This window comes from Camelus dromedarius, chromosome 19 (genome assembly GCF_036321535.1).
Source record: "Camelus dromedarius isolate mCamDro1 chromosome 19, mCamDro1.pat, whole genome shotgun sequence".
Classification (NCBI taxonomy): Eukaryota; Metazoa; Chordata; class Mammalia; order Artiodactyla; family Camelidae; genus Camelus; species Camelus dromedarius.
In genome coordinates this window covers 37,269,007-37,290,955 of record NC_087454.1, presented here as the reverse complement: position 1 = coordinate 37,290,955, position 21,949 = coordinate 37,269,007, and the positions used below count along the sequence as shown (strand labels likewise).

At 43.3% G+C, this 21,949-nt stretch overlaps 1 protein-coding gene across 6 annotated transcripts in view; it reads left to right on the top strand.

Moving 5' to 3' along the window:
* DST (dystonin) overlaps positions 1–21,949 on the top strand; it is a gene marked incomplete in the record, with an annotated part of 422,913 nt that overhangs the window by 77,142 nt on the left and 323,822 nt on the right. For 4 of the 6 annotated variants that reach the window (XM_064476599.1, XM_064476602.1, XM_064476600.1 and 1 more), the window contains 1 exon segment: positions 4,852–5,059. In XM_064476599.1, the coding sequence (XP_064332669.1) occupies positions 4,852–5,059 (208 nt within the window). 6 annotated transcript variants of the gene reach the window in all.

Below are 21,949 nucleotides of genomic sequence, written 5' to 3'. Positions count from 1 at the left end.
TGAGAAGTCCAGGATAATTATCTTGTAGAATGCCTCGCAGCCTGAATTTGTCTTACTGATTCCTCAGATGCTTTTTATTCTTTTGGTTAAATTTTTGGAAATATGCTTACAGAAATATTCATGAATCTCAAGCACGTGGGTTTGTGAAAGTCCACTGTCCAGCCTCTGGGATTCTAGAAGTCTGGCTACTTGAAAGCCCTAATCTCTGCACTTGTTTCTCGTCGCCCTTAGAGGATGCTGGGTGCAGAGGTAATTTCCTGCAGACCAGGGTGCTAAGCCTGGCCGGTTTCCAGGGGAGGCAGGTCCATTGTATCTACCTCAGCTCCCCCACCGGGGTTTCAGTTAGCGAAGTTATTGTTTAGTTCCCCTTCTAAAAATATCACATTATGTAATTATCCTGGCTTTAGGAGATTTGAGTTGTTTTTATACCATGTGAATGGGTTGGCATTTCGGAAAATCATTTTAAAGCTTTTGGTGATCTAATTCAATTGTTGAAACTGCCTTAATGGCTAGGTTGTAATGAGACACAATACATGGATTTTTGGTTTCTCACAACCTGGTGGGTTTTTTTTTTTGGTCTAGAGATCTAATGTCAGTCCAGAGGTGTCTCAGTCATATATATAATATATATATATATATATATAACTTCTGTGGAGCACAGGGAACTATACTCAATATCTTAAAATAACCTTTAATGAAAAAGAATATGAAAACAAATATATGTATGTATATGCATGACAGGGACATGATGCTGTACACCAGAAATTGACACATTGTAACCGACTATACTTCAATTAAAAAGAAAAAAGATTTAATAGGGCTTTACATAGTTTAAAAAAAAAAGGCCAAATGTTAAAAACATGATGACCTAGCTCAGCTTTGTCTTTCTAGTGTAATTACCTTTCTTCTGAATACTCTGCACTCTTAACTGTTTCTCTTGGTCTCAGCACACACGCCACATGGTGATGATAGTTGATGGTGAAAATTAGGAGCTTAACCTGGGGTCAGTGGGTCAGTGAACCCCATAAAATCATATGCAGAGCTTGTGTGTGTTTGCTTATGTGTTTTGTGTCAACGAGAGGTTTCCCCAGATTTCATCAACTTTTCAGAGGTGTTAGTGAGCCCCCGAACAGTTAAAAACACCATCTTAGATAGTAACTTCCTCCCACAGCCTTTGAGATTTTTTTCTTTGATCCTTGATGTAGTGTCTTTTTCTTTTTAGCCATCTTTTTGTGTCCTGTTTGTCTTGGATTAAAACACTGTAAGGAATAAAATTAAATTCATTAATAATATTAGTCATCACCCAGAGATCACTGCTGTTTACATGCTGGTAAATAGTTAACTACCGATCACCTGTCTACCTATTTATCTGTAAATCATCTATCTGTCTATGCCTCCCCCTCACACATTCAAGGAATCATTCTTTAAAAAAAATTCGCATTAACATTTTTAAAAACTCTTAAAAAATTTTTTTTGTTGGGGGAGGGAGGTAATTAGGCTTTTTATTTATTTATTGACTTATATGGAGGTACTGGGGATTGAACCCAGGACCTTGTGCATGCTAGGCACACACTCTACCCCTGAGCCGTACCCTCCCCATAAAGGAATCATTCTATGTGAACTCTTTTCACTTTGCTAAATGTAGCTCAATAACATTTTTGTTTAATTACTGCAGAGTAGTCCCTGGTATGGATATATTGTCCTTTATTTCACCAATCTCCTGTTGATGGACATATATTTATTTTAACAGGGACTTGGAGCTTCTGCTGGTCCCAAGGGCCGTCCTGCTTTGTCTTACTTTACAAGCCCCAGATCAAAGTTAAGGCTCTGGACTTCGGGTTAGAGAACCTGGTTGCTTTTTCCAAAAGAAAGGAGAGCTATCCTCTTATACTCTTTTTAAAAATTTTTTATTGACTTTTTTTATATGTATTTTCTTTGCAGATTCTTTTCCATTATATGTTATCACAAGAAATTGAATAGAGTTCCCTGTGCTCTACAGTAGGTCCTTGTTGTTTATCTATTTTATATACAGTAGTGTGGATCTGTTACTCCCCAACCCCTAATTTATCCCTCCCCGCCCTTTCCCCCTTGGTAACCATAGTTTGTTTTCTATGTCTGAGTCCTCTCACACTCACACTTACAACCTTTAAAGTAGTGACGTGAATCGGCAAGTCATTTCAAATCAATAAAGAATAGTTTTAGAGGATCAGTGGACTTCAAAGCAGCGTCATTTAAATCCATTCTCAATTTTCAAGGTTCCAATGGGCCTAATGGTGGATCGTTTACCTTATATGTAAGAAGTGTTGATGACAGTTATTGTGGGGAAGAACTGAATAATGCTTTTAAAACTGAATAGTGCGAAAACACTTGAGTCATGTAGCTTGGGAGGGACTTTACCACATGTGCATCAGCATGATTTCCCTCTGTCTGTGTGTCTGTATTTCCCTCTGTGTTGCTGAAAGAGGTGTTGCTGGTTGTCTTGTTTCATTTCTCTTTTATCCATTTACCAAGGATACCTCCAGATGAGAAGGCGGCCCCAGCCAACACCCTTGGGTCCAGGGGAGTCCCTGTTCCCATCTGGCTACATGTGATGAATGGGTCTTATGTCATGGTATCAATCACATTTTGCTGTTCAATCAGCTGAGACTCTCCCATTAAAAACATTTACTCTCCCTACAAAAATCAGCCCCCAGTGGTTTTGGGAAAGGAGCAGTCCTTTCACAGTTACTCCCCACATCTGTCTGTAGAGGTAAACAATCAAATTACTATACTCACTGAAAGGGTGCAGGCAACTACAAGAAACTGAACCTCACGGATAAAGGATGACCTTACGTAAGGACAGGTAGGTAGGAAGCCACTTTCAGGAAGACAGAAGGCAACCAAGGGAACCCAATCACTTCTTGAGAAAGTCTTTAAGAATGTCCCCACTTTCCACGGATCCAGCCAACACAACCCCAGAGAGCTCAAGGTGAATTTTCAGCAAAGCCTGGAAAATAAAGTAGGTTGAAAGTAGCCTGCCGAGCCTGACTTGCTGCCACTCACCACTCTCTGGGGACTCCAGCGAATACAGAAAATCAATTTTACTTATTTATTTGCTGAATACATTATTGCCACGAGGAAAACACACAAAAGCTAAATAAATTAATTAGAGTAGCCAAAGTGATGACATGTCATGTAAAAGAAAATGGAAGACTGCTTTTGGAGGAAGGAGTAAACCTAAAGAGAAATTTTGGATGCTTTATTTTCCAGGAAATGTTATGTGTACTTTTAAAATGACGGTGTTATATAAAATAGATAAATGACAAGGTCCTACGGTATAGCACAGGGAGCTAGCTATATTCAATGCCTCGTAATAGCCTGTAATGAAAAAGAATCTGAAAGGGAATGTGTATGTGTGTATATATATATATATATATAAATACAAAACTGAATCACTATGCTGTACACCTGAAATTAACACATTATAAACTGACTAGACTTCAATAAAAAATCAGAAGTTAAAAAAGATGGTGGTGTTGACAGTGCATAGGGACATGGCTGAATAGACCAAGGTGAGGTCCCAGTTCACTTACGCTCTGTTCCACCTGCCTTGGGATGTTGTCACACGGCCTGTTTTTTGCTGCCGTTGTCACTGGTCTGGTGAGCAGCCCAGGGTTTCTGCTCCAATCGGAGCAGCCCGCACTGGCTCCTGCCTGCCACTCGCTTCTTAGGGACCTGAGGCGTTTCAGGAATTCCAGTTTGCTTCCTGAGCGTGAGCCTCAGCAGAGCTCTCCATGGGAAAGTGGCGATTTCCCTTGGGTGCTTGATCTTACTGAGAACCCCGTCCACAGCACAGACCGTCAGCATCCTTGTTTCCATGGTAAGCCGGCGGCCCCCTAAATCATCACAAACTTAACCCCACCGAGGAGGAAGGAACGACGTCTGGGTGCCTTTTCCCCTGCGGGGACACAGCCCTTTGATGTGAGGTAACGCCCTGCAGAGCTGCTCCTGCTGCTCCGTGGAGGGAGGACCGGGCGCGGGCACAGCACGAGGGTCAGAGCACCGTGTTTCTCGGTTCACCGTGTAAGGACCTGGGGCGGAGAGGAGCTGTTTCCTGTCACTGCACTGCATCATTCTCATTTACATCACTGGCAGCTGTTCCTTTGCTAGAAGTTTAAATTATCCCAAGAACTCTAAACTGAGTTCAGATGTTTGTTTATTGGCGCTGCCTTCGGATTCTGCCTTTTGTGTCCTCCGGGTCTTAAGAAAAGGCTCTTCTGGCAATCGGTCCTTCCTCCCTCCTCGCGCCGCTCGGGGTACCAGCTTTCTCTCACGAAGAAAATCCAATAAAGAGGACTTAGAGGCTCAGACCTGGTCAGAGGGGAGACTCCGGGGTGGGGGAGGCAATTGGAACGGAAAGGAATTGGGACCCGACATCCTGCATTTGTGCTTTGTTTTTGAGACTTGGAGTGAGTTGCGCTAATGAATTAACCAGCAGTCTAGTGATGGAAAATGTGTGTCCCGGCCGGGTGGGGGAGCCAGATACTATAGATTCGGCACAGGAAGGCTGTTGATTCTGGCTTCATTGTTGGGCCAGTCATTTGTGAGCCGGTGGCCGGACCCACAGGCCACACACTTGTGTGTGAATCGTCCATGAATCGGAACCGCCCCGGTGTCGTGGCTGGTGTCGGCGCGGCGGCGGAGGGGAGATGGTGAGCCCTGGGCGTCCGCCCCGGGGTGGGGACCCCCTCCGCGCAGGGGATGGTGCGGGACGCCGGACTCGGCGTGGGGGCCGGGACGGGGCTGCTGAAACGCACGGGCAGACGCGAGTGTCTGGCTGCTGACTCTTGTTTTCCGTGTCGTCCTCTGTAGAGTTCCGGCAACGCGTCCTATCGCTGTTCCATGTCTTCCTCTGCGGATTTTTCCGACGAGGATGATTTCAGTCAGAAATCCGGCTCTGCATCTCCAGCTCCTGGAGACACCTTACCCTGGAATTTGCCTAAACATGAGAGATCGAAGAGAAAGATCCACGGGGGCTCGGTGCTGGACCCCGCGGAGAGAGCAGTGCTCAGGATAGCAGGTAAGAGCCTTGGGGTGGGGAGGGGATGGAGCCCGGGGGGAGGGGGAGATTTGCGGAAATTTACCCATCTGCTCCCGGGGGAGGGGGGCCGGGGAGTGGGGGCCGTATCTGGCTGGGAGCTGAGGCGCCGGGCAGAGATCTCTGCTCAAGGTGGGTGGAGGGGAGGAGGACCATGTTTACTCTATGTCCCGATTTATCGAAAGAGCGATTTGCGCTGCCTGCTGGTGACTAAGCTGTTTGGCCCTGTCTTCTGGTTGGATGAATCGATATTTTGGAAATGTAAGGGGATATTGACAGGCATCTGCATTAAAGTTTCCTCTATATGTGCAGTAGCCATCGTGACAATCTGAAAGTATTCACTCAGTGATTCCCAGTGTGTTTGCTGGAAGCTTCGTTTCCACGCTTGCCCAGGAACACTGACCAGATTCAGAGTAGGGGTAGATCCCCGGGTTCTGGTACCCAGGACTGCAGAGGGTGTTCTAGCAACCTAGATGCTGTTTCTGGGTGGGTTTTTTTTTTTTTTTTTTAAATGTAACATCTCTGTCAGCATCCTGTTCATAGCAGCTTCTGTTCTGGTGCTTTTGAGAGTTTAGCCATCCTGCATTCCTGATTAATTAATATATGGGAGGCGCCAGTGTTTCTGTTGTTACCCGGTGTTCCCTTGCGCTGGCTGTAAGTCCCAGAAGTGATGGCTTGTTCTACCCAGCTGAAAGATGAGCCCCTGTGGAAATCAATCCTCCAGCCTGCGGTGCCTGGGTGCTTTGTGTGTCTGTGATCTGCGCGTGCGACTTGCGTTCTGGGGTGGCTCTCCCTCCCTCAATGATTGTTTTCCCCCAGGCATGGTAATGGATAGGTTGGGGTGTGTTTTTTGGGGCTCTCTTGCAAAGGCCAAAGGCCAAACACCAAAGGCCTGGTGTTTATCAGAGTTGGTTTTTGCAGCAGATCTGGCCCCCCACACACTCCCGGCCCACCGCCCTCTCCCAGTCTCGACTCTGGAGCCCTTCCCACCCAGTTTCTGCCTCCCACCATGATGCACACTTGGTACCTGTCTTCCTTCCAGGGGGCTGGAGGGGACTAGCTCAGATCCCAGCCACCATGGCGGCTGAGAGTCCCCCTAGCGTCCCCACCGTGGGGTTTTCTGATTCCGGGAAAAACAAACAGCGCCCAGCCAGCCAGTCTCTAGTCTGGGTTTCTGGGGCAACAGCCTTGAGTTTCTTCTGGCTTCTGTTGTGAGATGCTGGCTGGTCTCACCCCAGGCCTTTGAAGAGGTGGGTGGCACCGGAGTGGGGGATGGAGACAGTCTGGGAGCCAAGTGAGAGTGAGGGGGTGGCCTGGGAGAGAGGGGAGAGCTGGGTGAGTACCAGAAAATGTTTAGTCACCCAGGCCTTACTCCTGGCCCTGTCAGGATACCCTCGCAGGGGAGAGGAGGAAACAGTGCGGGTACCAGGTATCTGCCTCAGCGGAAAGGGAAGATGGTGAAAGCAGGGTGATGGGAAGTTACTGGGCTTTGTAAAAAGCCTGGGCCATCAAGACAGGATGCTTGTTCTTGGCATTTTTAATGGAAAGAAGAAGGTTCTCCTGGCCTGAGTGTTTAGATGGAGGTGGGAGGGATGGAGAGTTTGCTTTTGCTTCTGGTAGTGAAGGAGGGGCTCTTTTTTAAAATTTTTTTTTAGTTTTTAAAAATATTGTTTGTGGGGGCAGGTAATTAGGTTCATTTATTTATTTGTTTATTTGAATGGAGGGAATGGGGATTGAACCCAGGACCTCATGCATGCTAGGCATGCGCTCTACCACTGAGCCAAACCCTCCCCCTGAAGGAAGGGCTCTGAGAGAAGGAAGGGGAGGTGTTTGTTGGGGGAATGAGATCATATAAACTACTAGACAGACTCATGAGAAGCTGCTGGCACTAGGGTCAGAATCCCGTCGGTGGAGAGGGAGTGTAGGAATGGGGGGTTCTGATGGGGTGCAGTGGACAAACGGGCTGTAGGCTACGTGAGGGCAGGGGCCACATCTTCCTCATTGTAAAACGTTTGCCATGAAATCAGTGGTGCACTTGCGACCTCAAGAGTTTCGTAGTTTGGAGATTATATTTATTCTTCAAAAAATAGAACTGAACAAAACCCCACAAACAGAATGAGCAGCCCTGGTATGGAAGGGTACTACTCACCTTGTTTAAAATAAATATTGGCAAATTGACTGCATAAATCATAACAATAATTACACATGGAATGTACACTCAGGGGCCAGGCTACAAATATCTGTTTAATCATAACATGGCTAAAATATGAAATTCAGATATATTAGGTGTTAAATTTGCCACAGGTCACCCAGCATGAGGGAACAGGGCATCTGAGGGAATTTCATGCTGTGAAAACATACCACGAAGACTTCAACTTCTAATTTTATTAGACATGTTCACATTTTGCCTGAAACTCAGCCCGCCTGTGAAGTTCATCCCTAGTAAAAGACGGGGTGAGGGTACAAAATGATGTGAGGATGTCCGTAGTGTTTGTTACTTGGTAAGAAAGTAATTGAAAGTTTGAGATTCTTATTTGTCGCTTAGGTTGTAAAAATAGAATTGAAGGTGCTAGTGTCTAGAGTCAGAAAGACCATGTGGTCTGTGGGATTCCGTCAGTCACTCACGTTTAATACATATTTATTGAGCCCGTGGAATAAAATGAAGATAAGCACAGAATTCTGCCTTTAAATAAGTCCTAGTCTAACCTGACAAGGGATGTGCTGGGAGCCAGTTACAAAGAGATCATTTGTGATGTGATGGCTGTGAGGACCTGTATTAAAAGAACTCAGAGGAGGGTCTGATTAACTTGCTGGAGTGGGGAGGCGAGGGAGGCTCCAGAAAGGCTCTGAGGGGACCATCACTTGAGGTGCGGTTGACGGAGTTAGGGTGAAAGGGAGGGTCACTTCAGAGGGATGGGGCTCCAGGACACAGTAGGAAAATGGGCTCAGATGGAAACTGCAAGTCATCAGTGGGGGACATGTAGGGGATAGCGGGAACGGCGAGGATGCTTTCGGGCCATTCTGAGGAGACTGGACGCTTTATGCTGTCAGTGGTGGGAAATCACTGAACAATTTTTAAGCAGTGCAATGACATCATCAGATTTACATTTCAGAAAGTCTTACTGATGATGGGGTCACACATCGGATACTTTATAGTTTTAAAAGCGCTTTTGCATTTATTTTCGTGTCTTTATTTAAAAATCAGAGTCTCTCATAAATGCCCTTCTAGCCTCTCGGGGTCAAGGTGAGAATGATGTGATAAAATGTAAGGATAGGGCTTTGTGGTACCCATTGTATAAATGCCTTTAACATAACAATATAACAGATCTGCTATTTTTATCTACAGGGTATTGTAAGTTGGGTTTTTCAGTCTGGAAGTGCCTGTAAAGGTACATGGTTTGATAGTGACAGTGCTGTTTTAAAACTTGGGTCTTTGTCCCATGTGAATCCTTTGACATTAGAATTGAGGGATCTTAGACTGAGTCAGATTTTGAACTTTAATTGTTTTGTTTTCTTGGACAACTTACTGAACACTTCTCAGCTTCATTTTCTCTATCAAAGGGTTGTGGTTGTGGTGATTAAACAAAGTAGTTAATGCAAAATATTTTGCAAATTCTTTGGCTCATGGAAGATGCTCTGTTGGTGAGAGTTGACTGTGATGGCAAATGTTCTCAGAAGCACCTAATATGTTACCTTGTTTAGGCTCCCAACAACCCCAGGAAGTAGGTACTGTTATCTTCTCCATTTTTCAGCCCCGAGGTCTGCTGAGAGCGAAGACTCTCCCCAAGGTCGTAGGAAGTGGCAGAGTTAGGATCCGAATTCAGGCAGTCTTGGCTCCAGAGGCCTACCTCTTAACTGCCCTGCCTTCGCTGCTTCCCTGAAAATACACTGTTACTATTAGCAGATTGATCCAGTATCATCACTCCAAAATGCATGGAGTAAAGGCTGTTTGTACCGACAGTGCCATATGCTGCTTCTGTTCATTTTGACTGGTTCCTTGAATGGACAGTTAACATCACTTAAGTGTGCTGTGATTATACTCATAAAACTGGGCGCTACTGGGTGTCAGTTTCTGATGAAGGCTCAGACTGGGCCCTCAGTGACCTTACTCATTTTGAGGGAGACAGTTTTGAGATCCGTGTTTATACATGTGTGGGCTGTATATGGAGTGACTCTTTGGGACCTAATTGCTAACCCTATAATTTCAAGGAAGTGTCCAGGACGAAGCGTATTTATTACTTCGTGAACTAATGCGTACAGAAATGTGTGCCAAGTTGCAGGAAAACTCCAGTGATCCTAAAGGCTGCATGGGACGTGGGGTCAGACTCAGATCATGAACCAGTGGCCAGGACAGAAAAGAGAGGTGTGGTCTTGCTTCCTCTGGAGTAACCAAAATGGGCCAATTGCTGATAAGAAGTAAAGCTCTTGATTCTAACTTAAGTAAGTTTTATTCACGTGTATACAGTTTTTTTTAGAGGACTCATTCCCATCGAAGAGTTAATGAAAGGTGATTGATTCACAACATTGACAAAGACAAAAGAATCACCAAGGACAAAAGGTCAGGACTTATGAAGGGAAGAAGTAGAGAGGGAGATGTGGGCGGAGGTGAAGTTGTCAGAAGTCAGAGGCCAACAATGGCTCTTCTAATAATAATAAACAGCTAACATGTCTGAGTACCAGTCTGTTTCTCCAGGGGACCCTTAAACTCACCACTTCAGTATGTGATGTGCCAAAGTGAAGGGAACTGTACCCATTTTACTCACATTCAGTGGATATCAGGGCAGTGTGGAGTGAGTAATGGTAGGGATAAAGGGGGAGGTGACAGAGTAAGCCCGGGTGTTGGGAATCGACCCGGGCTGTGGCTGCCTTCCCGGAGCGCGCGGCAGATGCGCCGCCCGGCTCTGGGGGGCGGAAGGGAGGGACCGCGTCTGGTCTCCGGGTCGCGGGGCTGCGGGGCGCGCAGGCGCCCCCAGGCTGTCAGGCCTGCCGTGCGAGGCCACCTGCAGAGGCCCCCCCCACCCCCGCCCCACTGCCCGCCCGTCCCTAGATGCGCCCAGGGCGCGGACCCCCGGCCCTCCTCGCTCCGCGCTGCCGCAGTGACCCGGTCCTTCTGTGCCACCGGCTGGTGGCTGCGCACGCCAGTGGCGGCGACCCGCGGCTTTGTTTCCCAGGCACCTGTTGTGGGTCCCAAATAGAAACCTTGCCCCTGGGATCCGGGCCGGCCGGCCAGTGTCCGGGGTGGGCGGGCTTGGCCGCGCGGTGGAACCGGTGGGCGGGCCGGGGAGGGGGCCCGGCGCCGCGGTGCTGCCTGCGGGAGGGGCCGGGCGACGCGGGTCGGAGCCGAGCCAGCCGGGGCGCTGACCGCCGCTTCGCCCCCTCCCTTCCGCCCACCCTCCTCCCTCCCTCCCTTCGGGGCGCGGGCGAGTGTCTGCGGCGCGGCGGCCAGGAAATGCCGCAGATGCGCCGCGCGGCATCCCGGGCGGAGGCAGAGCGCGCGTCCTCCCGGCCCCGAGCAGGCTCCCAGCGCAGGGCCAGGCTGGCGGCCGCTTTGGCCTCCGAGGATCCCGGCTCCCGCTGTCCCCCGCCCGCCCCCGCCGGCCTCCAGGCTCCTCCGCGCGGCGTGGCGCTGCTGGTCGCCGCCCCTGGGCTCGCCGAGATTGGCCGCTGCTGAAACCCGAGAGGGACGGTGGCTCCCAGCGGCCGGGCGGCCCGGCACCCGCGGCCAGCCAGGGGGCCTGGGCGTCTCCTTGGCCGGTTCCGGCGTGCGCGGCCCCCCGCGGCCCCGGCTCTGCGTCCCTGGCTCTGCGCCCCATCAGCCTGCCTGCCTTCCGCTTTTCCATTCCCAAGGCTGCGTCTTGCTGACTGCGATACTGTCCGGGGTTACGAGTGGGAGAGGGGAATCGGCCAGTCATCGCTTAGATAAACTTGGGCATGGCGGGGTACCTCTCCCCAGCCGCTTACCTGTACGTGGAGGAGCAGGAGTACCTCCAGGCCTACGAGGATGTCCTGGAAAGGTACAAAGGTATGTGCTCCCCCGTGCTCGGGCGGTGGGGCTTGGCACCGGCGAGCGGGTGACCGTTGCCTCTGCTTAACCTGAGCCACCACTGCTTGGGCACAAGTAAACAGGTGTCTGGGCCAGTCTTGAGAACGGACCAGGTCTTTTTTGGATGGAATTCAGTGCCCCGAGGCAGGGAGGGTGGTAGGGTGGGCGACGGTCCGGAGACGCCCTAGGATGGGCAATACAGCGCGGGGGAGGGGTTCGATTTCTAAGAAGCACGTTGCATTTTCTCTGCCTTGCAAAAGCTTTTAAGCACTACGCATAATCATAATTCTTCCTGGGAGGGTGGGTACGGTTAATTCTCCGTGGGATTACTAAGGCATTGCTGCCCTTGCTTGGTATGGAGTATTGGTTAACCCTATCAAAAGGGTTCTTGGGGTCTTAAATAAATGACTGTTTCACCACTGAGAGCATCATCGAATCATTTTTCTTAAAATGGCATTATTTGAAAAAACTTTATGACTTGTGACTGTATATCTATTCTTACACATCATAAATATTATTTGATGGTGTGATGGATGAAAGACTTTAGTCAGTGAGTCTCTTGGAAATTTCATCGTGAAGGAGGATGTTTTGAGATATTTTTCCGCCTATCCTTTATGTTGAGGAAATTCTATGCCAACCTGATAAATATTGATATTTTAGTATTATGTTTATTTTGACTTCATAGTTAAATAAAACCTTAGACAAAGTGTACCTTCTCATCTTGAAGTCTTTTTGTCTCTGGAAATTATTTTTCAGTGTGTGCAGACGGTCTCCTTACTGTGGCTTGGGAAGGGTCCACACCCAGGGGCCTTAATATGTTCATGGTGAATAGTGACTTATTTCATAGGTTGGATTCCAGTGATTTTGCATCTTTTGAATATTTGCTATGGTTTTAAGAAACTCAATTTCTGTAAATTGAATGGAGATTATATGGTTAAAAATGCATGTTTTCTGCTAGTAGAAAGTAGAAACACAGAATTCTGTACTGAATAATTAAATTCCAGATCCTCCAGAAGTGCAACATCTGCCTACAAATTTAGTTCATCTTCTTCCAGAACATGTTTTATTATCGATATTCTTTTAACCCATGTACAATTCTGTAAACAGCACAATCAGAATTCCTTTGTGCTAAGACTCTGGTGTGTAATATCGCCACTGAACAAGTGCTATGATATTTTAGGCGAACACACATTTGTAGCATCTGTGTGTGTGTGTTCACGTGCAGTGCACTCATATTCACATCTGTCTGTCCATTTTAAAATAAAGTTCTCAATCAGTTGTCCCAGAACTTTAAAAATGAGCAACATTGCAATATACTAATATACTAATAAGCTTTAGGGAAGACGTATACCATGCTCTTTAAGGTCAGAAAGGAAAAAGTCCTGAGAGTTCTAAAGTATATACGTGTTTTACTTTTGAAAACAATCCTAGCTGTATGAATTTTTGTCCCATGAAGTTTTAGCTCAGTGACAGGTGGGTGATTTCAGGTGACTTTGCAAACAGAAATAACTGAAGTGCTGATTTGACTGGTCTTGAGGAAGCGGACGTTTTATAAAAGCTTGTTATTTGCCTTTGGAAATAAAAGGAAACTAAAGATCTGAAGGCCATGGCCATTTTGACTACACTTCTTTTTAATTGTAACTGAATGATCAGTATCACACTGAAACGTACGCTTTTCCAAACATATAGTCCCAGGTTTCACTGAAAAAGTCAGGGTTGTTTCCTTCATTTTCTCTGCGGTTTTAAAATGCTGAGGTCATGGATTTGTGCTTGGCTTTATAGCTGTGGTATGTTTCATTTGGTGTTGGGCAGGAAGGTAAGAGTAGTGGCCAGTGTATTACTTGAAAAGCTGGAGACCTGGAAAAATCATTGTTTCCCGATGTGTTTTGAAGCCGGTTATGATTTCCCATCAGTGTCCAGTCCGATGACTTCACTGCAGTGCCTGTTATCCTGGTGACTCGCTGTGGGGCTGATCTAATCAGAAAAGAATGGTAGGCTTTGAATAGGGAGTGTCAGTTCACGAACCTCCCAAAGTACGGTGGTTCCCTTTTCTGAAATCCTGCATTGTTCAAAACATTTTACATTCCTATTTGGACTGAGGAGAGGTTATTTTGATTTTTATCCCTGACAGAGTTCCTTGGTTACAGAATGACTTTGCATTTGGCTGGAGTATTATCAGGTTGCCAAGTTACCCTTATGCCCCATCTGTTGAATGTGTAAGTGGTGGAGTCAGCTGGAACACATTCAGAACCCGTCTGTCAGAAATGTCAGAATTACGATAATCTATAATGTTGGTGATTATGAACGTGAGGTTTAGAAGTTGAGAGCTTTCTTGGGCTTTGGACCTAGCCTTCCATAGAAAGGCAAGAACTCTGGCGAGCCAGTGAGCCCTAATTATTTATGGTGTGGTCTATTCTTGTGTCTTGCTTTCGTCCTTTACTTCTAAGTGAAAATAGGCAACTGTTTGTTGAATGAGAATAACACAGAAAGAGCTATTTGCGACAGAAGGATGCAGTGTTCTAATTCATATTCCAGTCCTCTTATAAAGTATATTCGCAGGCAGGCTATTCAGGGCATCTGATTAAAAAAAAAGTCACATTACTTCAGCTGATACCACAATCAGGGTGAATAAACACGTTTATTTACAAATAAAACATTTCTTTATGATTGTTTATGCTAGAAATTGCCCATGTCAATGGCTTTTCTTTTATATCTATAGTGAATTATCCAGTGTATTTACCATGAGTTACAAAATATTTTCAGTTGCTTAACATGGAAGATATAGAACATCCTTCTTGTCTCACCTGTCAGGATGAGGAAACTAATTAATTATTATATATTATTAAATTATTAATATTAAATAGCTTTCACTTTAATCTATGAAAGTCTGCTGTTTGAGTCTTATCATTAGAAGATTTCATTTCCTCAACACTTTGGTACTTTTTAAAATTGATGTTAAGTGTGAAAATGAGATCATTAGTGTGAACTCAGTAAATTTTCTTCTGTACATTTTAGACTTCGCTAAAAAAGAAGGAAGATTATTTTGGTCTAACTGAATGAATATTTTTCCATTGACCCTGAAATTAATCAGTTATCCCCGGATGACTATAAAAAGTGTTTGGTTATTATTCTCCATGGAAATTGACTGGCAGATTTCTTACTTATTTATGATTATACACACAGATCTCACCAAAAAACCCTCTTCGATTAAGAAAAAATGGAACATTTTCTGTTTTTCATGCAAACGTTGAATAATTGCTTTAGGCCCTTCTCTCATTAGGGCTATGTAATTCTGCTTTTGTGCCTGGTGTCAAAAGGAACTGAGAGCTATTCCAGCCATAGTTTGCATTTTCAGTTCAATTTTACAGCCTGTGTAGATATGTGAATAGTAAAAATCTGGTCTTTTTATCGTGTAAACTAACTCTGGTGCCAGTTGACTTGAAAGCTGGTATATAAAGTTTTCCAGAAATTTTCTCCCCTTTGCACAGTGTGACCTTGGTGGTTTTCAGCTGGCTTCAGGATTCTGCAAAAACTTGCTTTCAGATTTCATCTGCTTGTGTGGCTTTATAGTCAGTTGTGTAATAAGTGACCTTTAACTGGGCTATGCCATGATAGTGTTACATGGTAGCTGGTTATAACAGTATTAATCTGGGCTTCTTCTTTTCTTTTAGAAAATGAAATAGGCTTAGTCTGGTAATGAGTGTTAGTCAAGATTGTGTCTGGCTGTTGTAGCAGAAAACAGATGTTGATGCTTTCTTTTTCTCGGGGACTGAGATACCCCAGGTAGGATGGCAGGGCTGTCGGATACTTATGTTTGCCAGCAGGACCCAGTCTTATCCTATTCTTCTCTGCCACTTGTAGTGCATCGTGTGGTCTTTCTGTCATTTCAGCATGGCTGCTGCTGTTCCAGCCTTTGCGTCTCAATTCCAGATGGGAAGAAGAAGAGGTGCAAGGACAAAGGACCAAAGATGCAGACTAGTTGGTTCAGCTTCCTTTTAAAGAGCTTTTTCAGAAGCCCACTTAGCAATTTTCGCTTGAATTTCACTAGCCAGACCTGTTAAGGGGCCACTGCGATCTGCTGAGCAAACTAGGAAAATACAGACATTTTAGCTGGCCTCATTTAGTGCCCTGAACAAAATTCAAGTTCTGTTGGTAAAGAATAAGGAAAGAATATGTATTGCGTTTGCAACCAGCAATGTCTGTTCTGAGATTGGAAACCTGAAGTCTGGACTCAGTAACAGCCATGACACAATGTATTTGACTTTGTTTTAGCTGGAGAAAATGTCTGAGCCCTCCATGGACGGGGATTTTCCAAATGACATAGTTGGGTGTTTCATGTTACAGTGTGGATTTGAAAAGTTATTTCTACCAAATAATTAGATTTAAATTGGCCAAAGAGTTTGTTCATTGCCTTACACCATAAGGAACACATATCGAATGTAACCAGTTATTAGATACTGTTAGTGAATTTAACTTGGAAGACAAAACATCACACCCATGCTCCTTTAGTTTTTTGTTTTGTTTTTGTTCTAACTTAGCCTTGTACAGATGTCTCCAAGTTTATTTAGTCAGAGTCTTTCCGCAAAAGCTTTATGCTTTTTAAAAACTTTCCATTTGAGCGATTTGGAGATGCTAATTTTTCTGGTTTGTTGATGATTTCAGGTAATAAACAACAACATGTAAGGAGAGGTGATGAGAACAATGTGTTGTCTTAATGTTATTCTGTAGGAGGCAAAAAAGTGTTTGTGTTTCTGCCTTGGGGTCATGTGTGCCCAGGAGTCTGGTTCTGTGGGGAGCTGGAGGGTCCACAAAGCATCTTCTTGAGACTGAGATTATGAAACATGGGAAGCTAGAGAGGTGACACGAAGATGGAGTATCTCGGCTGTCATGTGTTCCTTTCTGTTTTAGCACCGCAACTGAGTAGAAGAATGTATAAAATGCATTAAGATTACCTGACTCTATAACCCTGTGAATTGAGTGAGAAGATTTGTCGTTCAGAATGTTTCTGTTTACTTTTTAATTGAAGTATAGTTGGTTCACAATCGTCATGTTAGTTTCTGGTACAGTATTTAGTATTTCATGTTAATTGAAAAGAAACTCAAGTTGGTTCTGTTATCTGGGACTCCTCTCTCTACAGTAGCTCTTGAAGAAAGTCGTCAGTGTCAGTTTCTCAGCTCTTAGTTAACTTAGAGATCACCTACCTACTACCAAAGAGGAATTCCAGCTAACTGTCTGCTATAGCATAGCATTTCTTTAAGTGATAAGGCTTTTTAAAAATTTATATATTTATTTTTGGTGTATGCTTTTACTGCAATTTCCTTTGCTATAGTTTCCCATCTTACTTTCTTCTCTCACAGAAGAGGAAGCCAATAGTTCTGCCTGGGGTGGGTGTTGGGGAAAGCGCCGTCCTTAGAGTCGAGTAAGATTTTACCCCGTGAGAGGGCGAAAGTACCTGGGAGGGAACCCTCAGGAGAAGGGCTATTCCACTTTGCTTAGCACAACCACAGAATCCATTTTGGAAGTTTGGCTGAAGTGCAGGTAGGCTTTAGTAGGTTTTAGGGATGGAATGGGGTGGCGGGGGTTATGCGAGGACGGACATGGGTGAATACAGAGGGTGATGTTGGCCCAGATCGAAAAGAGCCTCGGGTGATGTTGCAGCCAGCACCAGGGCTGGGGTTTATTCTCCAGAGCTCTCATGAGCATCAGCAGGATGTTGACCGTGAGACAGGCTTTAGGAAGGTGACTCTGGTAGCAGGCTGGAGGACTGAGCGGGCGGCGAGACTCAGGAAGCAGGGAGACAGGGTGGGAGGCCACTGGAAAGTTAGGATGCTTGGAATGGAAGCTGATGCGAGCGAAACCTCAGAAACGGACACGGCTGTCCCATTGGCTCTGAGTGTGGGGACAGGAGGGGCTGCAGCGACTTCGCTGTTGAAGTCGTAGTCGAGGAAATGTGGAGCGTTTTCTTTTTAGTTTGTAAAAAAAATTGTGGTTATATGTTCATGAGAAAATACGTATATTTTTAGTTGAGGTATAGTTGATTTACAATGTTGTGTTAGTTTCTGGTGTACAGCATAGTGATTCAGTTGTACACATATACATCCTTTTTCATACTCCTTTTTATTATAGGTTATTACAAGATATTGAAATAGTTCCCTGTGCTCTACAGTGATACCTTGTTATTTATCTATTTTACATACAATAGTCTGTATCTGCTAATCCGAAACTCCTAATTATCCGCCCCCCCTTTCCCCTGCATTAACCGTAAGTTTGTTTTCTATGTCTGTGAATCTGTGTCTGTTTTGTAAATAAGTTCATTTGTGTCATTTTTTTTAGATTCCACATGTAAGTGATATCGTGTGGTGTTTGTCTTTCTTTTTTTGGCTGACTTTCACTTCCATTGTATGTTACTTCTTTATCCAGTCATCCGTCCCTGGACATTTAGGTTGCTTCCAAGCCTTGGCTATTGCAAATAGCGCTGCTGTGAACATTGGGGTGCGTGTATCTTTTCAAATTAGAGTTTTCTCTGGGTATATGCCCAGGATTGGGATGGCTGGATCATATGGTAACTCTATTTTTAGTAGAAAATATGTTTTTGAAACAATTTCTCTTTTTTAAAATTGATGTATACTTGACATAACATTAGAAACAAATTCTTAATATTGGTCGTTGTTAGACCTTTCTTGTTAAAGAAATAGACTCATTGCTGTTTTGCTTGACCTCGGAAATGCAGCGATAGTGTGACCTAGAAAACTGGGACGTTCTATTTAATGTAGGCTCCTGAAGAAATACCTTACTGGTCTTCTTGTTGGGGAAACTCTGAGCATGATTTAAATGTGGTATCTTAGAGCAGTGAATCTGTTTTCTGAAAGCAAATAAAATTACTGGTTTCAGATCCTTTTTAAAAGTAAGTATTAATAATTAAAAACCAACCTTTTAATATATTTCAGCAATTTTTTTTTGGCTTGGTTTTACTTTAAAAAAAACCCTTTTATTTGCTATTTCTTTATACATAAACTTCAGCAAATTTCTAGAGGCAGTTTTGTTCGGTATATGAGAAGGCCCGTGGTTACGATCATTGACTATTAGTTCTAAGCCATTCTTGCATTTATGTGTTAAGCTTTTAGTTTTTAACTTAAAACAGTAAAAATAATAGCTACCATTTATACGCCGACCTACTTGTGTGACAGGCACAGTCCTTGGTGATGCAAATGAGTTACCTATCATTTCTTGGAAAAAAAATTTTTTTTGGTGGGGGGAGGTAATGAGGTTTATTTATTTATTCTTGGAGGAGGTACTGGGGATTGAACCCAGGACCTCATGCATGCCACGCATGCACTCTACCACTTGAGCTATACCCTCCCCCCTGATTTCTAAATCTCCTAGCTCTTTATCTTAACCAGATCTACTGTTATTTTACCAATATGGAAATAGAGACATAGAGAAGTTAACTTTCCTAAAATCACATAGCTAAAAGTAGCAGCAATGACATTTGAACATCAGGTGTGTATTTGACATTAACTGTATATTTTGAGTTTTGTTACCTTGACCAGGAAATGTTGCAGAAATAGTTTTTATGAGCATATTTTTATTATGTTTTGAGTAATACTGGAACTTTCTGAGGTGTGTTAAATGGATACATGAAATAAAAATTAATAGCTTAAACATTCACAGAGGTATATTTCAATTCAAATATTAAATAGACTTTGGAGGTTGAACTGTTATATCTCAGCTGGATTGTAAATTCTAATGAGTGGGTATGCATGAAAAGAGCATAAAATTTTAATGTGAGCATTTCCAATGTGTATTGAGGTTGAGGAAATTTTGAAAAGGATAAAGCTTTTTTTGAAGTTTAATCCATTTACAATGTTGTGTTAGTTTCTGTTGTACAGCATAGTGATTCAGTTTTATATATATATATATTATATACACATATACATATATATATTCTTTTTAATATTGAAAAGAATTAAGTTTGTAAATGTCACCAGTGAATGTGGCTCCTTTGATAGATGCCTGAGATGTTTCCTGGAAAGAATCGTCAAAGGGAACTGACAAAGTCCTGATTTTTCTCTAGTGGGTGAAAATGTTCCCCAGTGAATCCTGGCATTAAAGACATTATACAAAGATACTATTGTCCCAGTGAATTAAAAACATGCCCCAGTGTTCAGTATTACGGTTCTCCATGCTGGCTGTGCTAGTGTGACCATTTGTATTCTTTTCTTTTCTTTTCTTTTTTTAAATAATTTTTTTCTTTCTTTTCTTTTTTTGCCAGAGGAGGTAATTAGGTTTACTTACTTATTTATTTTTTTGATGGACGTACTGGGAATTGAACCCGGGACCTCACGCATGGTAGGCACGCACTCTACCACTGAGCTATCCCCTCCCCCGACAATTTGTATCCTTGATTTTGGGCATAAAATAATAATGTTTGGTGGCTTATTTTATTATTCCGGCAGTGAGGGTCTTCCTCACTCTCCCCCTTTCTGGGTTAATAAAGGTGGGATGAAATAGGGCATATGAAGTATTTTGAAGAGTAGAGATTACATAGTCAGTCAACAAGTGAGGTAGACCTAGGAACTCAAGTCCTCCAACTCCTCCTAGGATAGTAGCCTTTTTTTTTTTTTTAAAGACTATTTTTAGAGTAGTTCTAGTTTTACAGAAAAATTGAGCAGACAGTACAGAGTTCCTGTATACTTCTCCCCACCCCCCGCCCAGTTTCACCTTTTGACATCTTGCATTCGTGTGGTACCTTTGTTTTAATTGATGAACCAGTATCAACTTGTCATTATTAACTAAGATCCAGTTTATGTTAGTAACATCGTGCATTTCTTTCTGGGCTCTCTCTCCTGTCCCATTGATCTGTGTGTGTGTTTTTGTGCCAGCCCCACACTGCTTTGATGGCTGTAGCTTGTAGTAAAGTCTGAAGTTGGGAAGGTTCATTCCTCCAGTTGTGTTCTTTTTTCTCAGGATTGGTTTGGCTATTCAGGGTTTCCATACAAATTTTAAAATTATTTGTTCTAGTTCTCTGAAAAATGGCATTGGTATCTTGATAAGGGATTGCACTGAATCTGTAGATTGCCTTGGGTAGTGTGGTCATTTAACAATATGAATTCTTCCACTCCATAAACACAGTGTATCTTTCCGTCTGTTTGTGCCATCTTCAGTTTCTTTCATCAACAACTTACAGTGTCTGAGTATAAGTCTTTGACCTCTTTAGGTAAGTTTATTCCTAGGTATTTTATCTTTTTGATGTCATCATAAATGGAATTTTCCCCCTCAATTTCTCTTTCTGATAGTTCATTGTTAGTGCATAGAAATGCAATAGATTTCTGTATATTAATTTTGTATCCTGCAACTTTACTAAATTCATTGATGAGCTCTAGTTATTTTTGGTGAATCTTTAATAAGATTTTCTGTGTATAGTATCATGTTGTCTGAAAACAGTGACAGTTTTACTTCTTCCTTTCCAATTTGGATTCCTTTGATTTCTTTTTCTTGTTTGATTGCTGTGGCTACAACTTCCAATACTATGTTGAATATGTGCAGTTCAACGGGAGCTGACAAATGCATGTCATGTGTCCACCACTGCAGTATCATATAGAATAGTTTCAGAGCCCCAAAATCCTGTGCTCTACTTGTTCATCTTCCCCATGCCCATACCTCTGGCAACCACTGATCTTTTTATTGTCTCTGTGTAGTTTTATCTTTTCCAGAACTTCCTGTGGTTGGACTCATACAGTATGTAGCCTCTTCAGACTGGTTTCTTTCACTTAGAAATATGCATTGAAGGTTCCTCCATGTCTCTTCATGGCTTTTTATTTAGCTCATTTCTTTTTATTGCTGAATAATATTCCATTGTATGGATGTACCACAGTTTATTCATTCATCTTTGGAAGGACATCTTGGTTGCTTTCAACTTTTGTCAGTTTTGAATAAAGCTGCCCTAAACATTTGTGTGCAGCTTTTAGTGTGGACATAAGTTTCCAACTCATTTGAATAAATACCGGGGAGTGTGACTGCTGGATTGTAGGTGAGACTGTGTTTACCTTGTGAGAAGCCGCTAAACGCCCTGTCTTCCAAAGTGGCTGTACTGGTTTTCATTTCCACCAGCAGTGAATGAGGGTTCTTGTTGACCACATCCTCACCAGCATTTGGTGTTGTCAGTGTTTTGGATTTTAGCCATTCTGATAGGTATATAGTTTTAATTTGCATTTCCCTGTGACATATGATGTGGAGCATCTTTTCATATGTTTATTTGCATCTCTGTCTCCTTTGGTGAGTTGTCTGTTCACATCTTTTGCCCACTTTTTCATTGGGTTTTTTTTCTTTTATTCTTGAGTTTTAAGTCTTCTGTATCTTTTATTTATTTATTTATTTATTTATTTATTTATTTATTTATTTATTTATTTTATATTGAAGTATAGTCAGTTACAATGTGTCAGTTTCTGGTGTACAGCATCATGTCCCAGTCAAGCATATATATACATATATTTGTTTTCATTTTCTTTTTCATTAAAGGTTATTACAAGATATTGACTATAGTTCCCTGCACTATACAGAAGAAATTTGTTTTTTTAATCTATTTTTATATATAGTGGTTAACATTTGCAAATCTCAGACCCTCAGCTTTATCCCTTCCCACTCCCTTTCCTCCCCCGGGTAATCATAAGCTTGTTTATTACATCTTCAAGTCTGCTTCTTTTGTAGATGAGTTCATTAGTGTCCTCTTTTTTTTTTTTTTTTTAAGATTCCACATATAAGTGATATCATATGGTATTTTTCTTTATATTTCTGGTTTACTTCACTTAGCATGACGATCTCCAGGTCCA